Here is an 18,818-nt window from a genome sequence, read left to right on the forward strand (position 1 = left end):
TGCCTCACTTGGTCACATGTTTTGGGCCTGCACCAAATTAACATCATTTTGGACCAAAATTTTTAAGTGCCTTTCAGACAGCCTTGGTATCACAATTCCTCCTAACCCATTAACAGCTGTGTTCGGTGTTCTTCCAGATGGACTTGAAGTGGAGAAGGACAAGCAAACGGTGATTGCATTCACTACACTTTTGGCACGCACACTTATTTTGTTAAATTGGAAGAATCCTAACTCTCCTCTGATAAGTCAGTGGGAAACTGATGTTTTATATTATTTGAAATTGGAAAAAATCAAATTCTCAGTTAGAGGATCTGTACAAAATTTTTTCAAAACCTGGCAGGATCTAATCAATAATATTTTAGAATAAGAAGAAATAATTATTTCCGCATTTCTTTCCCTTCTCCATGTTTTATTTACCTATATATATTTTTTCCTGTCTTTTGTTTATTTTTGCCCTATTAAAAAGCCCTAAGCAATTCTCCTTTGGCCATGCTCTCCTTCTCAAGGGTGGGGTTTGATTTGTCTTCAATTCTTTTTTGTATAAATTGATCTATTTGTATGGAATGATTACAATAAAATTAATAAATAAAATTATAAAAAAAAAAAAAAACAAATCAATTACTCAAACAATACTCATTTCATTTATATATGCACCCAGTCCAGAGATTGTTTTTACTGGGTGCCCACGATGTCTATGGAAAAGTGAAACAGGAGACATCATTATGTATAACATTACAAAACATCCAACAGTTTTTTGTTATGCATTTGAAAATATTGTAAAAAATAAGCTAATGACTCTATCACATCATCATTCATAAGATGAACAAGTAATGGCTTTAATAGCTTTAAGGTACTGTGTATTCTGCATCTCTTACATTTACTGTAAAATGATATTATTATCATTGCCTGTTGATTGGATATGCAAGTAAGAATTTTGCTGTGCACTGTAAAAGTGACAATACTACTACTAGTACTATTAAGATAGTTGTATCAGTACTATATTTTACTAGTATCTATTTTTATTTTGATATGCATTTTAAGATACATTGTATTGTCAGTGCATAACATTACCTTTTTAAAAAAGCCAACAATGTTTGTCCACCTGAATATTGTCATTACGTTTGCAATATCAATCAATGATTAGCTTTAAGCACTTTTTGAAGGAGGATATAAAAAGCAAATAAACAAAAAAACACCACACATTAACCAGTAGAGGCAGGCCACGATTGAACTGAATGAAGCAGCAGTTTTTCTATAGCTGATGGAAATTCATTTTCTGGCGGAGTGTTTGTCCATTTCCTCCCACATAGAGTGCAGTGTCAGGACATTTCATGCAGAGAATTAGGTAGACCACATTTGATGATCTGCAGGAAAATGATCCCTTTATGTGATGTTCTAGTCGGCAGTGTGGTAGAACTATATGGTCTGTATTATAAATGTGAGCACATGTTTTACATCTTTTCTGTAGGCAGGGAGATGTGCCATTTTCTGTTGGTTCACTTAGGGAGCTCCGGACAATTAGTTGCTGCAGGTTTGGTGGTTGTCTGTATGCCAGGAGGGGAGGTTCAGGAAATACATTTTTCAGTGTTTGGTCATTGTTTAGCATTGACTGAAGTTCTTTTATAATATGGGTATGGCAGTAGCTCTTCTTATTTGAGTGTCTGTTGTTTTGGGGGTATAACCTTGTCTGATGAAATCTTGTCTGAGCTCCTGCAGTTGTTTATCCCGGTCTATCGGGTCTGAGCAAATACGATTGTATCGTATTGCTTGGCTGAAAATAATGGAGCACCTTATATGCCTGAAGAGGTTGTAACAGACAGACACCACGCTGTTGTCATACAACACACCTTTATTCAACGTAGTGGCACAGCACACAATAACCCACAGTACTGACAATACCCTCAGTACTCAGTCCTTTCTTCCTTTGCTCCAAGAAGCTCCATTCCTGTGCTCTCCTCCTAGCTCAGTCCACTGCCATCCGCCTCCAGCCCCTGAGTTGTGGCAACTGTCTCCTTTTATAGAGGACCCGATAGCGCGCCACCTGATTAGCTTCCAGCTGCACTTCCGGGTGAGATGGCAGTCCTGCACAGGAGGGCTCAGCCGTTCCCCATACGCCCCCTGATGGTGTTCATGAGCCACAGCAGGGTTGAACGTTCCTGCTCTGTGGCAGTGTAGCAAACCCGGAGGGCTGTCCTCCGTCGTCCCGGCCGGGTGAGTATCCACCCGTTACAAGGTCTATTAATTTTTTACATTTAAGATTTCTCACTTAAAGGTTTTCCAATGTTATATCTGTTCTAGTGTCTATGTAAACACAAGGAGCTCCAGTTTCTGTATTACATCTTGCCTGAGTTGCCTCGAAAGCTTGCATATTGTAATCTTTTTAGTTAAACAATAAAAGGTGTCATTTTACTTGACTTTTCACTACATTCATAATGGCTAACACGATACAACACCCTAGTACTATAGCTGATGGAAATGCTGTTTTTCAGAATGTGATAAAAAGAGTAGAGGGCAGTGTGCTTGAGTGAGTAAAAATTTAATTAGTAACTTTTTTTTTCCTGGTTGACATTTATTTAAACCCACAGTATACTGAGGTAGTACCAATTTTAGGCTTTGATGCTAGTGGAGAGTTGAGATTTCTAGCAGTTTTTAACTTTGAATGAATTAATTTTAAATCACCTGTATAACTTTAACCAAATACTGCCTTAATACGGAGTTCTGCTGCAGTCTTTTTCACACCAGCACCACCAAGGACTGTATGTAGCATGTTCAATAGTAAGCCGCTCAAGTCAACTAAAAATATTAATCCTTCATAGATAAATATATATATTTACTTTTATTATATGGTTATGTTATATTACTATATATATATATATATATATATATATATATATATATATATATATATATATATATAGTATACAGTAAAGTACTGAGTTAATTACATAGTACTTCTGATACAGCCAATTAACCAATGCCACTATAACTGAATCCCATTGAATCAGAATATTTCCCAGACAATGCTGGGTAACATAGCTAGTATATACTGTATACAACTCTTGCCTGAATTTCCTCAAACTAAGAAAATAAAAACTGCTTTAATTAAAACACACTTACAAAGTACTTTTTTTTACTGTAAAATAAAAATAGGTTGAATGAGTCAAGAAGGAGCTTTTTATGTTGTGTTGATTTTGGCCCAGAGTCCTTGTTGTATTTTTTTCACCTGTGTTTCCCATGTAGGCCTATGAGCTGCCTTTCATCACACTCCTTCATCCTCTGCCCCACACTCTGTCAATAAAGACTAGTGATGTCTGCCAACATTCAGATAAATCTCTTTCAGGAAGACTGGCCAGATGGGGTTGATCTTTAAAGAGGTAGCTCCACCTCTCCTCTGTGTCTTAGGCCCTGCTCAGCACAGTGAGCTGTCAACACCTGAAGTGGTCAGCATCCAGGTTCGTTTCTCTTTCATTTTCTTACAGCTTAGTCCTTTTAAATATGCAGATGTTTGCCTTAAATTTCCTGGGGTCACTTTAAGATTTAGGTTGGTAGAGCCTTCCAATGTGAAAGCCTGACTTTTCAGTCAGGCTGCAGCATGCAGAATCTGTCTATATTTCCCAAACAGACAAAAACGCTGATGAATGCCAAGCAACAGTCATGAGAGCCGATTACATCTTGCCCGCAGGGCTGGTAGTCACACCTTGTCTAATATCTCAGTGAGAAGTGAATGAGGTGTAGCGCTAAGGCCCAGCCTTGCACAGTTCATCATCCTAGTGTGTGACTGGAGCACTAAAGGGTGGGGACCATACTGTACTGAAATCTGAATTCTACTATCATTTGTATCAGTGCTGACAAACAAGGGGACTACAGCAGATATTCAAGTGGACGAGAAAGAAGGAACGGAAGAAAGCACAGCTCCTCTGCATTCATGGTAATACCAGCTTAAAAGTCCTCTCCTCTCCTCTGTTAACATCTCCCTCTATTTCTCTCTTTCTATTCTTTATTATAAATTTTGTTTGGGGTAAACGGAAACATTTTAACTGGGCTGAAGACTCTGTAGCCAGGTTTCAGTCACATTAATAAACTGAGTTTATTGTTTCCACAAAGACAGAGCTGCTTGAAGTGATGCTGTTTGCCCATTAAGATATGGCAGCAAACCCATATAACATGGGTATCTCAGGCAGTTTACCCACTGATGGGGGGGGGGGGGGGTGAGGATGGAGGGCACAGCATGGTTTACAGATTGTACCCTGGGAAAGCTTCAAATATACATTTAATGGGTATAATGATAAAAATGAAATGCTTTTATTCTGAAAATAACGTAATTGTGATTCTGCTTGCTAGGAAATGAATGACATCTTTGTTTTTATTATATGGTTATGTTATTTTCTGGTGTTAAATTACATTTTTAAATCTCTGAACATGATTTGATTGGGGAGCTAAATAAGTATAAAATGAATTGAAAACTGAACTAAAAATGGATTGATTGGTTACTAGCGGAAACCTTCCAAACTGTAATCATGGTTGTGTTGTATCTTGCATAAAATAATAGTTTTTCAATTGAATGAAAACCACCAAAGTATTAGTTCAGTAGAGCTGTCAGGGTTGGCATAGTAGTGCAATGGTGATCTCTCCTCCTTCATGGATCCTGTGTCCAAATCCTACATGTGCTTATTGTCTGTGTGGAGTCTATATGTTCTCCTTGTGCCTGTGAATGGATCCTGTGCTGGACTTTGCACCCTGTCAAGGGTTCATTCCTGGCTTGTGTACATCTCTGATGCCACAGATGGATTAAGTGGCTTCTAGAATGTTAAGTTAGAAGTGTGAGTCCTGATCCTAAAAAGACTGAGAATCCCCCACCCCACACTGTTTTCTGGTACCAGGACCCTGTGTCTTTCAGAATTACTAAAGGAAATCATGAAAGGAAATCTCCACTTCTTGGCCCATATTTCCCACTAGTCACTGGATGTAGCCAAATTCTGTTCCAAAGTGGAAGAGAACAGTTTGCTACAGAGCACAGAGACTTAAGTCTAATGCCTTAATACCGAATGATACAGACTTTAATGCCAGGCTTTTGGTCCCGTGACTCTCAACCCAAATGCTAACCTGAGGAACAAATGTAGTGTCTTTGTAATTAATACTAGTTTAAAGTTTGAATCCTTTGTACACATGTGACTCACTTTGTTTTATTCTTTCCCTATTGTAATAAAATAACTTACACCACTTCCCACTGAAGGGAAATTCTTGGTCAAAGATAAACGTTTCATCCTTCCTCGCCCTTTGCCTATTTTGATCAACTGTTTTTTTCTGAATAGCTTTTGTATTCCTGAAAAAAAACTGTTGATTTCATTAAAAGTTTCAGGATTATGGTATGGTAACAAAGTAACATGAAAACAATATGTAAAATGAAGACAGGCTTCTTGAATTACAGGGACAGTGATGGGCTAGTTGCCATTTTTCCATTCTGCTCATTTAGAACTGGACATAAGGGGCACCTACTACCTCTTTTGCTCTCGCCTTTAATGCATAGAGAGGTCAGCCCCTCTGGTGGCAACCTGATAGCTCCAAGCCAGAGTCTTTGTTCCACCCATGTGAAATCACTGCAGGCCCTGAACAGGTCTTACAAGGTTTTGGCTCTGCTGTGGCTCCTTTACCCAGACACAGTTGTCTGCTTGTCTGTATAGGCAACTGCAAGCAGAAATGCAATGAAAATAACTTGTGGAATTTCAAACACATTGCAGTAATATTTCTAAAATGAGACATTCTAACTCATGTAGCCAGTACGTCATGTTACTCTGAAATCTGTTGGCTCCCAGTACACGTTTTCACAATATGTTTTGTTCTAAAAAATTGCTTATTATTAACATTTCTAAATATAAATAATAATGTACACTACTGGATAATGAATAGAAAGGGATGCTGGTTCAATCCTTGATTCTGATTCCCTGACAAAAAGGAAGTCATTGAGCTTCAGTCATATAAAATACACATGTACACATTAATGTACAGCTTTACTCTATGTCTATACTAGAGAGGCATGGGATAGTGTTCCCTTTCGAAAGCACCAATAAAAAGGAAGGATCGGGTTGCTTATGTTCTTCCTAAAAATTAGAAATTCTTCTTTTTGTGTCTTAAGGCCACAATGAATTGCAGCTTGTCTTGTATATCACAGGCTGGTTAATGCTTACCTGTCTACATCTCTAAAAGTAGGAGGCTTCTCTTTATGCTCTCTAATGGTATTTGGCATGGCAGTGGACTGATGTTAGACTCCCAGTCATAGTTGGTGGCAGTCATAATTTAAACATTGTGAAACCCGTGGGGCTCCTGATATGACTAATTTCAATTCGTAGCTCTTCCAGCCAGATCAGCATTTTTATGGCAAATGCAACACCAGTAGACAACGGATGACAATATATGCATTATGGCACTTACTGTAACCCCCCACCCACCCACTAAAACCTCCCACAACTCAAGTTCAATTATTTGAATCCTTTTAGGCAACTGTCCTAGAGCACTACATCTACTTTGAAAACAAAATATCAATAGCAGAGTTTGAAGCCTGACTGTGAAGCCACATCATTTCTAAGATGAGATTTAAACTGATGATTTCTGTAACATCTAAGCCCCTTTCATTTTTTAAAAATAACTAGCCTCATGAAATTCCTCCCAATTAGCTACAGCAAGTTGGTGAGAAGGACATTGACACTGACAGAAACATGCAAAGGTGTCCCTATCTCCTCCATCCAAATAATAATAATAATAATAATAATAATAATAATAATAATAGTAGTAGTAATAAATAGCAACCAGGGGAAGCCTAAAGGAACATTATTTTGGTTCAGCTGGATCAATGGAGGCACTATAGTATAGTAATTAGCATGGAGGTTTGTGAGCTTCAAGGGCTCAGTCTCCATGACCTTTGTACAGTTTCCACTCTTATTCCAAACTTCTGTCTGTTAGGTTTATTGGCATCTTGAAATTGGCATAGTGCAATGAGTGAGGTTATATGTGCATGATGATAATCAACTTGCCTCTATATCCATACAGAGATATTTCTTCCCTTTAGCCTGATACCCCCAGAATTGGCACTGGATTCCCACAATACTGAGGCAGTAGTACTAGTGATAACAGAAGTATTTTTGTGTGTGTCTGATCAATATTCAACACATCACTATTCCATGCCCTCATGATAAACAGGTATGTATAAAATACACAACTTCTTTATATTTAACGGGAAACAGAAATGAGCTTACTTGATGTAAGTTTTAGCTTTGTTTGTTGTACTCCCATTTCTTGAAACCTTGTGGAAAAACTACAGTATATCTAGCCCCAGTTTTGACTGGTTAATTAACCTTTCAAAATTACACATTCCATTTCTGTATTGTTTTGGCCTGAAGCCTGTCCTGATAGCACCAGACACCCAGCAGGAACCAGCCCCCGATGGGATGCCAGCCCATCACATGCATGTGCTATGGTCACCTATAATTTAACTGTAATTTCTACTTGAGAAAACACTCGGTTATCATAATAGAGAAAAAGTAGAATAAGAAAATTAAAGAAATAAGTGGTGGAGTTGTAGCAGAGGCCCTAGTAAAAAAAAAAAAAAACTTGGATGAAAACTTATTTAGAGCTAATGAAACTACGTAGATTTCTGACAAAGTAAAAAAAATGACCGTTTTCAAGTCTGCCTCATGTTGCACTTTCAGGTGCTAAGAGTTATTCTGACTTTCTGTAACAGCACAGATGGTGCAGACTGTGTCTCCTTCATCTTTCTTATACCATTACCCAGATGATGTTTTGTATGGCCTAACTAAATTCTTAAGGCTCAACTTTTCAGCTATGCTGATAAAATAAAGATATCTGCTCTTGTTGAAAAATGCCCTTTAGCACCTGCACTGGTCATGCAGATAAGGGGCTAGTCCTTATGTTCATTATTTATACTGTCAGGTCAAATGCAAATCCAGGTGGCACTCCCACTATTCCATTTTTTAAGTAATACACTGCAATTAGAAGCTCCAATTGTTTAGCCAGTTCATGTGCTGTGCCTAACGCTCAGCCCTCTGATTCAGCTCCACCATAACCAGTACAGGAGAAAGCGGTTTTCATACTGGAGGAGTTGAATCAGCAGACTCCATGAAAATGTATACTCTGAACTCATTATCCCTCTCACACACTACACACTTCTTCCACAGTCTTACCTCAGTGCAATGGTCTCTTAAAATGTGTCCACACCATTTTAGCATTGCCAGCACTTGCATAATCAAAAAAGGAATAAATTACAGGAGCACTAATGCCACATTCATGTGCTATAAGAATTTTTGGAGATACACTTGTGACCTCTCACTTTCCCACTTTGTTGCATTCCTATGAATTTTTAGTCTGCGTTTTGGGAGAGATGCAAGGTCACTTCAGACCTGCTACTTGGTCTACACAAAAAGCAAAAAAAGATTTTTTTGTGAAAATAAAAATCACACAGACACATTAATCATGTATTTAATCACTCCAAATAAATGTTGCTATAAAATTGCCATTATTTTCTGATCTTGTTGTTCAATTTTTATTTTACATTATTTTTGAAAGAAGTCACAACTTGTCCAATTCAGGCAGTATTGTCCGGCTGGGTGCTACCTTTTCATAGGGGGCTAACAAATTTCAAATTATAAGGCTCATATTTCTCATCTATATATTAACACATGAATGCAGAACTTCAGTGTGGTGTTAGAAAATAGGACAAAACTAAAGGAGGACTAAAATACATTTTGAAAATGTACTATTTTTGATTTGAAAAGACCCTTATGATAGTGTGCTCTGTGAAAGGTGTTGTATAAATTAAGAACTAACTGAGGGTGAGGAGACTATGTTTGAATCCTGGCTCTGGCCACTATTTGTGTGCAGCCCAGTTCATGTGAGTTTTTCTCCAGTTACTCTAATATTTCTCAGCTATTACAAAGCTGTGCAGATTAAGGTAATTAAATGTACAGCATTTCAGCCTGGAGTGAGAGAATGTGATTATAAGAGTACCCTGTTGATGGACTGAAGGCAAAACTAGAATTTGTTCTTGTCTTCAGCCTGGTGCTGCTTGAATATTTTTAAAAACGGGTTTCAAAATGGATAGATTATCGATTGGATAAAATTACATTTATTTACATGCATCTTTGGAACAGGATTATCTAGACAAATCCCAAAAGAAGAAGTTACAAACCCCACACTGACAGTAAAGGATCCAGGAACTGAACACACATCCCTGAAGCTCTTTTTTGTTCAGATTAGTTAATTTTTCAAATTACTACAGGGTTGCAAGGAGCCACACCTTACCCCTCAAATACTGTATAGTAAAGGACGAAGGCACCATTGAAGCAATACTAGTCCATGGCAGGAAATATGCAAACACACTTTTCTCAAAATGAGTCCTGCATGATTTTCCGTATTAGTGCATACAGTATTTCTATTTCTTATGCAGTAAAGGTTCCTGCCTACAAGTAAAACGAGATCCATACCGGTTTGAAATCTTACAAGAATTTGTGTAAGTGACTGGCCAATTTCCTTTAAGCCTTTAAAAATTTCAGCATTCAGTACTGTGAGTACTTTAAGATTTCTAATATTTCCGACAAGAAAGGCTCATACTTGAGAAACAAGCTTGGGTGGCTGCTGTTGGTTGTAAAGAAAAGGAGACAAGCTTGCACTTCGTGAATGAAGATGACTTTGCTAATACAGAACACCTTACAAAGCAATCTCAGCACTTATATTTTGTTTTCGCCACATTCAAGAGCGTATTCTGCTTGAGGCCACGAAACCTTAGGTGACCTATAGAATTCTGCCAGTTCACACATTGGGTTTAACTGTGCCATCTTTATCTAAATAGCTCAGTATCACTGTCCTGTCAAATATGGAAAAAAGCTATTAAAACTATTTTCAAATAACTGTTAGGGAGGATTTCAATACCCACTTGATCAAGCAGTACAGTTCCCACAGCTACAATTTCTTTTTAACATTCGCCTCCTCTTATCAACTCATGGATGATGACTAAAGTCAGTGTTTAACAAAGGTGTGACAGGGATTGTTGAAAACAGCAAGGCAACGCCCTATAGTTCAGTCCAAGCTAGTATGCTGTGCTTCAAAGCGAGCAATAAAAAAAACAAACAAAAAAAATTTTCTGGCCTTGTAAAAGCAATAACGTGCAGCTAACTAATACAAGGTGAAGGCATGAGGAATAAATGATGATTACCTACCAAAAAATTGCAGCCTGTTCTGTAAGAAAAACTCATTTACTGTTTGAAGAATTTATTACAATAACGACAATAACAGGAATTAGAACCAGCAAAGACATGCATCCTCTTTTCATCTAGTAGTGGAGTGTTGTAGTGTGGCTATATTGTTTCAACCAATGACTCGTTACAATATTAATAGAAAATGTAAAGAGTTACTTCTCTTCTTCTATTGATTTTGTGTTTATATTTATCTATTTTTGTTCAAGCACCACTTTGTAGTTTCAGAGTGTCTCAAGAAGTTTAGTTTCATTGAATGCTCCTTCTGCTGCAAATGGAAAAATATACTGCTCAAAAAAATGAAAGGAAATTAAAGTATAGCATCAAGTCAATGAAACTTCGGGGATATTGATCTGGTCAGTTAAGTAGCAGAGGGGGTTGTTAATCAGTTTCAGCTGCTTTGGTGTTAATGAAATTAACAACAGGTGCACTAGAGGGGCAACAATGAGATGACCCCCAACACAGGAATGGTTTAACAGGTGGAGGCCACTGACATTTTTCCCTCCTCATCTTTTCTGACTGTTTCTTCACTAGTTTTACATTTGGCTACAGTCAGTGTCACTACTGGTAGCATGAGGCGATACCTGAACCCTACAGAGGTTGCATAGGTAGTCCAACTTCTCCAGGATGGCACATCAATACGTGCCATTGCCAGGTTTACTGTGTCTCCCAGAACAGTCTCAAGGGCATGGAGGAGATTCCAGGAGACAGGCAGTTACTTCAGGAGAGCTGAACAGGGCTGTAGAAGGTCCTTAACCCATCAGCAGGACTGGTATCTGTTCCTTTGGGCAAGACAGTGCAGGATGAGCACTGCCAGAGCCCTACAAAATAACCTCCAGCAGACCACTGGTGTGAATGTCTCTGACCAAACAATAATCAGAAACAGACTTCATGAGGGTGGCCTAAGGGCCCGATGTTCATTAGTGGGCCCTGTGCTCACCGCCCGGCACCAGGGAGCTCAATTGGCATTTGCCATAGAATACCAGAATTGGCAGGTCCACCACTGGCTTCCTGTGCTTTTCACAGGTGAGAGCAGGTTCACCCTAAGCACATGTAAGAGACGTGAAAGGGTCTGGAGAGCCCATGGAGAACGTTATGCTGATTGTAACATCGTTCAGCCTGAATAGTTTGGTGGTGGGTCAGTAATGGTCTGGGGAGGCATATCCATGGAGGGGCGCACAGACTTCTACAGGTTAGACAATGGCACCTTGACAGCCATTAGGTATCGGGATGAAATCCTTAGATCCATTGTCAGACCCTATGCTGGTGCAATGGGTCCTGGGTTCCTCCTGGTGCATGACAATGCCCGGCCTCATGTGGCAAGAGTATGCAGGCAGTTCCTGCAGGATGAAGGAACTGATACCATTGACTGGCCCTCACGCTCGCCTGACCTTAATCCAAAAGAAGACCTCTGGGATATTATGTTTCGGTCCATCCGACGCCACCAGGTTGCACATCAGACTGTCCAGGTGCTCAATGATGCCCTGGTCCAGATCTGGGAGGAGATCCCCCAGGACACCATCCATCGTCTCATTAGGAGCATGCCCCAACATTGTCAGGCATGCATACAAGCATGTGGGGGTCATAAAAACTACTGAGTACGATTTTGAGTTGCTGCAATGTAATTTCAGCAAAATGGACCCTGCCGCATCATTTTTTCACTTTGCTTTCGGGTTGTCGTTGAATTCAGCCTTCTGCAGGTTGATAATTTTCATTTCCATCAAACAATGTGGCATTCTTCCTTTCCTAACACAGGAATGTGCAGTCCACATCAGCACAGATATCCAGCATGATTTTTTCCCATTGAGACCTGATGTGTTATCAAAGTGTTCCTTTAATTTTTTTGAGCAGTTTATAATGCAGTAGACCTTGAATAGGTCAGTCAAATGGCCTCAGTTTTCAATTCTGTCCATCCATTTTCTAATTCATATTTTCAATTACAACATTTTTGGACAGTGAAAACCCACGCTCACTCATGTAGAGCTGGTGCAGGATTTATGGGGAAACATGGGAATAGTGGGAAGCACCTAAAACTTTCACGCAGACATTGATCAGTTTGTATTATGGACTGACTACTAAAAACTTACACTTCTGTGACCAGACCTATGGTCAAAGCCAAAAGTGGCAGAGATCCAGCTGTAATTGACTATATTGGAAAAAAAATGATCTAGGTAAGGAAAGGCTGCCAATTCTATAAATTTGCAGAGGTAACCAAACATCTTGTTCTTAGAAATTCTTCCTGTACCACACACAAATATATGTAAGAGTGTGGAGTTTAGAAGGTTAATCACATGGATAATATCTTTATGTATATTAATGAGACACTGAGATTTTTTATACATAGGATTTATATAAGTGAGACTGAGGGGGGTGGGTTTTCAGGAATTAAGAAACAAACCATGAACATCACTGGGTAAAAATCAAGAAAATAAGTAACAACAAGTCAGACATTGATTATTTTAATGCAAGAAGTATGAGAAAGTGTCTAGACTATAATTTAAGCATAAGTATGCATGAGTATTACTATATTGTTAGTGAAAACTGAGTAATGTCTAAGTCAGGAAATATAGGTTAAAAGAAGTAAGCTGCAAAGAAAGAGGCATGGCTGTGGCAGCTGGTATAGAATTAATAAGGAAAATTGAGCCAATAAACAAGTCAGTAATATCCTAAAAAATTAGATGGGAATATTATAGAAACAGGCAAGACAAACCCTAATTACTGAATAATAAAATGTAAGACTGTAGTAAATAATGAAACACAATAATATCAATTTTCAGATTAAATTATTTTTTAATTCAGAATGTTAAACTTTTGTACATATCTTGAGACTTTGTAATAATTAAAACAGAATTTATAATACACGTTAGTGAGACATTAGAATTCACTGATCAAAACATAAATCTGCAAAAACTAAACTAATACATTATTTTCAAAATTACCACTTTTAAAGTGTCTTAGAAATATCTTAATACAAAGCACTGCAAATTAACTGAACAACATAATTAGTTGTGAACTTGAAAACTACATCAGTGGAACTTCCACATCTCGAGCATAAGTTATTTTGTAGACCTGATTGGGTAAATAGGAGTTGATAAACTACTTTAAACTGAATGGTGTAACCTCTAAGGACAAGCCTCGGGTTTCCCAAACCTAGCAGAAGATGTGAAGTTTGAGAAACAAGAGCTGATTTAGTCCTTCAAGTATGAACTATTTGCTATTTTTATCCAAGCTATCCCAATATCTAACCTAGATACTGACTTTAAATGCTTCAGGTCCATGACCTGTCAGGAGCATCCTTAAAGAATTTTATTCATGTAGCCTTATAAAGAAATATAAAATCATGCTGATTTTCAAAATTTCATTACAGTGAATAAGTTACAAGGCAGTAAGACATACTGCACTGTGTAGGTTTATTTGTTGAAGACTGAACAATTTGAATCCCCTTAGCCTGTGAAAGTATAAGCATGCTCTTTAGTCTAAATTTTCTTATTTGCTCTCTTCTGCACAATGCTCTTATGTAACCTTATTAACTGAGACGTTCCATATTTGCTCTGTGCATACAATTTTTATTTCAATTATTCCTTTTGCACTTTCAAAATGATATTATATTAGTGTTTTTTTACTTACCTCTTACTTGTTTTCACATAAGTCTCACCAGTGAGGAAATCAAATTTGCAGCTCAAACAATGGACAACTAAGAATACAGTTTGTGTTGCAGATGTGTGGCCATTTCTTTTAGCTAAGAAAATTAAAATCTGTTTTTGGTTCAACACATTTAAACACAATTCATTTCATTCATTGTATAGAAATGTAGGGTATATGTAGGAAACAATCCATGAAACTATATTTTTTTGGATTGTAGGCTTCAATTTATACACCTAACCTATAATCAATTTTAATAAAAGCAGTAGTTCATATATTTTACATAAGATTATTAGTGTCATATCGTAAACACAGAAAGAGACCAAGGAATTAGCTTATGTTTGTAGCAGTAAAATTTGCATAGTCAAACTAGACTTGAAGAAAATCCATAAGGAGCAGATTTGAATGCCTACCATCATTTAGGTTTGAGCACATACCTGTCCTGGGGGCATTTTGTATACCTGACATTGATTCTGACAAGAGACCCTAACTTGCAGGTATCCACAACCACTACTTTACAGTATTATTTCTATGTATTGGGACAATGAGGTAAAAATATTTTTGTGGCATTCATGAATAAACAGTATTTGAGAAAATAATCTGAAATGAGGCAAAAGCACAAAAGATCACTTGTTATATTTGGACATTTCTTACATAGTCCAAAATAACACTATTTTTAACTGACATAAGTGTGCAGTTGTTAGTTCTGCTGATTTACAGTATATGGTTTTGAGTTCTAATCCTAGTACAAATGCTCTCTGTGTAGAGTTTATATGTTCCCCAAGTGTCCACATAAGCCCAATACCAAAGACCAGCAAGTTAAGTCAACTGGATTCTCAGAATTGATGCTGGTTGAAGTAATTGTGCCATTTGGAGAATTAACACCCCATCGAGGGTTGGTTCCTGCCTTATGCTTGATGTCAGCAGGCAAAACTCAGGCTCCTGAAAACCCCTGTAACTAGAGTAAGCTTTTCCAAGAAAATAGATGAACTCCCAATTTTTCTCATATTCAGCTTTTAACTTCAAATCTGAATAACTTGTAAATATAGCAAAAATAATAATTTTAACTTCACTGTCAAAATACTGACAAAGGACACTGTATATTAATACTGAATTGTAACAACAACATAATCATTAATGTATAAATAGCATTTCCTGCTGGTACTAAGACCTTTGAATGATAGTGCGAAGCTTAGATGATATAGTCATGCTGGCATTTGCTTAACAGTTTACTCAACTATCCATTAAATATTCAGCTCCAACTCTAATAATGCTTCCAACATCATGCTGCATTTTTGTATCACCAAATTTCCATTCCGTCATTTTGACTTTGCATCAGAGTGATTGTGTGGCACTTTTCAAATATAAAAGTGGAAATATGCTTTCTAAAAGGGAAGAAGAACTACACAGATCGAAGTGCAAAGTGTGACTGGTGACATTAATTCTACATTTTGTAGACTACAGGTAAAGCAGATATAAGGCAGATCTGCACTATTTTCTTTGCCTTACTAATTGTTTAATAACAGTTAGTAGAGTCATGATGCCCTGATTATGAAACACTGCTGCTTTGGTAAAAGTATTTACTTTGCAAATTATTTAATTGGCTACTCAAAAATAGCAAGTAGCAGTAAGAAATATTTAGTCAGTAATAGTATATTTTTAAAGATTAAGCACTCCCTAGCTGTGTAGCTTCATAATTCAATTCTGCACTGAAAGGTAGGCAAAAAGCTCATGGATTATCCGGTCTTTGAGTCAGGCAGCCATAGCTTCAAACTGGTGCAAAGTATATTAATTGAAACCTGAGTGAAGTTAGCTATTCCCCAAATAAACTACTGTGGGTTTCATTTCTGCATGTATTACCATTTATGAGAAATAGCCACATCTTAATGTAAATGACCTTTCAGATCTTTCTTTTCATCTCATTTACACTTGAAGGGCATATGACAGCCGATAGATAGATAGATAGATAGATAGATAGATAGATAGATAGATAGATAGATAGATAGATAGATAGATAGATAGATAGATAGATAGATAGATAGATAGATAGATAGATAGATAGATAGATAGATAGATAGATTGTTGAATGTCGTGTAGACATAATGTAATTTTTAACTATGAAGTGTTAAGTAGAGCCTCTCTCTGCCATTAACATGGACAAAAAAAGTCTGCTATTTCATAACACTGCAAAAAAAAAATTAGTGATTACTCTAAACAAAGTAAGCTGACATTACTTAACTAAAGATCAAATTTTCAAAACATTCTTAATCCATGTTGGCAATTGAAAGATTATACTAGATACAAATTACATGAATGTGATTATACGCTATAAATCATCAAGAAAAGTCATAAAGCCCATCTATTAACTCAGTACTTAATTTATAAAAAATTGAAAACTTTTTTTGTTACAGTTAAAGTTGAGTTTAAAAGACTGAGTGATTTTTACAGATTTGCTCCTTATCGCCATAACGGATCTACTGCTTACTCTGTCATGCAATTATAACCTTTGAACCAGGGCGTAACGATTATGAGTTGCATTGACATAATCAATCATGGAAACAAAGTAGTGTGGCATAGTGCATTTTGAAACCAGTTTTCATTCTTAATTACAGATTTGCTAAGTGACTTTCTTCAAATTACATAACCCTCTTGCTCAAAATGTGTATTATAAATAAACTCTTAAAAATGATGGTTCTGTATGAAGCCTGTTATGGATCAAAATAAACAGAAATTGCTTCTGGAACCTTGATGCAGATGGATCTTTAGACAACCAAAAATGGTTCCCCTATGAAATTGCTTTGAAGAACCATTTTTGTAATTTTATGTTTAAGAGTGTAGCACTGTAAATGTGAAGTGGTTGTCAATAAAAAACTTGATTAAACTGCTCCCTTGAAGAGCAGTGCTGTACCTGTAAATATGCATGTAACGATTATAGATTTCACTTTAGGAAATGTCAACATTGTAACAAAGTATATTAACATTAATTCAATTCAAGGTCGCTGACAACAGTGGGCTCAAGTAAGAAAATGGTTCCGGAAAAGGAGCCAGGCATCACAGGGCTCCCTCATGTACACCCCACCACTCATACTGGCCACTGTGAGGAATCCATGAAACTAAGTGATAGTTCATGTTATTATTAGCCGTAGAAAATTAAATTAATTACTCTTAGACATTTTTTTACCATGACTATGAGTCAGTTATGAAAAGCTAAATATGAACAGAATTCACATCCTGGCACACCTAGGTGAATTTCCAGTTATGAGGATATTTAATTTGCCTACTACATTTTGTTCTGAGAAGGGAATTATAAAATGATTGAAATGTGTTCAGAAATTGAGTGAATAAATTAATGGACAGAATTCATATTTTGGAACGGCAAGCTGGTATATAGATGTCTTTGTGTTCTACAGTTTCACCCAGATAACAAAAAACATGCATGCCAATTAATGACTCTGGTTACAGTCTAATAGAGCGTCTGAGTGTGCTCTGTGATGGGCTTTTGTCCCTTTAACACTCGTTTCCTGCTTTCAGCCCGCATCTTTCTGTTCTTGGCTCACAACTATAAAAAATGAAAAGGCCTGCATTGACAAATAGATTGAGGAATGTTAATTCGGGGATGAGGAATAACAAGTATTCAGTTTAAGATTCCCGTGGAAACACTCTTTAAGGTTAATCCTATCCGCTGCTACAATTAACCAAATAATCCAGAAATTCTGAAGTGAAAAATTCTGAAATACGTAAATGCACACGGAACCCTCGACCACCTTAATGGAAGACATTTACCTGTTTAAGGTGGTCTGAGTGTTCAGTGCAGCTCCTCCTTAAAGTAGGATGGGTCCTGCGAGGCGTGTGGGGTGTGTCTGTGCCTCTGCCGAGTTCAGGAGGCTTCTGTCTGGGAGAGAGAGAAACCGACCAACAGGAGCGGAGGAGTGGACGATGGGCAGCTGCGGACACGGCTTGGCACATTAGAGTTACTTAAACCTGTGCTTTTTGCTTCTTAAAGTTAATTCGGGTAAAGAACAGTGATGAGTTCGGTGCCTGAAGGAGTGTTTTTGTCCACCTTGCAGCCCAACACGACCACCTCAAGCTATGCCCTACCCTCTGAGGGGCAACTCGGATATGGAGGAGGAGGCAACACGGACGAAGCCTTCAAGGCGCAGAGGGTCCAGGAGCAGGTCCGTCTGCGGATGACACAGAAGAAGATTGGTCAGAGTAGCGCCGGTCAGAGTGCTACTCTGACCAGAAGTACAGGCCCAGGCTACGGCGACTCCAAAGGTGAGGACACCTGAGTGATTGTGTGGAGCTGTGTGACACAGCCTGGTACAACACCCACACATCGCACACAATGACCCCAGTATGTATAGAGGGTCACAATTCTTTCAACGCCCACACAAAACACACACACACAGGAAATGCCTGAAACACTTTTATTTATGTTTTGTCCAACGCTGTCTCCACATTATTGCGGTTGTTTTTTGCAATACTTACTCGTCAATCATTACATCTTGCACATTAGTGTAATAACGTAGCCGATCTGTGAGAAAGGCAAACATTGTGCGCCGCTGAGTGCATGGTAGGTACAGGAAGAGTGTCACATTTAAGACTGACAAAAATAAGCGACGAGTTTGGGTGTGTTTCAGGTGAACGGATCCGAAAATGACGCCCCAAATTGCGCCCTTAAATCCAGCTTTGAATTACCATGCATCCATTTAAAATCAGATGTCGCTTGTGTAACCAATATTTAAATAATACAAGACAAACACACACTTCACAAAAGATAAAATGTTAACCCTTACAATTTTACTGAATTATGGAAAAGTTGGGCCGGTTATTGCTCGACTTGTAAGAAGACGTCCATCCATCCATTCTGTGCACCCGCATTTTCCAGGACAGATTTGGATCTCCTGCCTCTGT

At 37.8% G+C, this 18,818-nt stretch overlaps 1 protein-coding gene across 2 annotated transcripts in view; it reads left to right on the plus strand.

The window, feature by feature from the left end:
* Window positions 1-3,755: 3,755 nt before the first annotated feature.
* The window catches only part of pkp3b (plakophilin 3b), a 58,903-nt gene continuing 43,840 nt past the window's right edge, over window positions 3,756-18,818 (plus strand). Inside the window, exons 1-2 of one of the 2 annotated variants that reach the window (XM_051923200.1) lie at window positions 3,756-3,928; window positions 17,972-18,179. In XM_051923200.1, the coding sequence (XP_051779160.1) occupies window positions 3,926-3,928; window positions 17,972-18,179 (211 nt within the window). In that variant the 5' untranslated portion in view covers window positions 3,756-3,925. Of the gene's footprint in view, window positions 3,929-17,787; window positions 18,180-18,818 lie in introns of those variants that run through there. The other variant, XM_028794197.2, reaches the window with a different exon arrangement.

The sequence above is a fragment of the Erpetoichthys calabaricus genome, chromosome 2 (genome assembly GCF_900747795.2).
Source record: "Erpetoichthys calabaricus chromosome 2, fErpCal1.3, whole genome shotgun sequence".
NCBI lineage: Eukaryota > Metazoa > Chordata > Cladistia > Polypteriformes > Polypteridae > Erpetoichthys > Erpetoichthys calabaricus.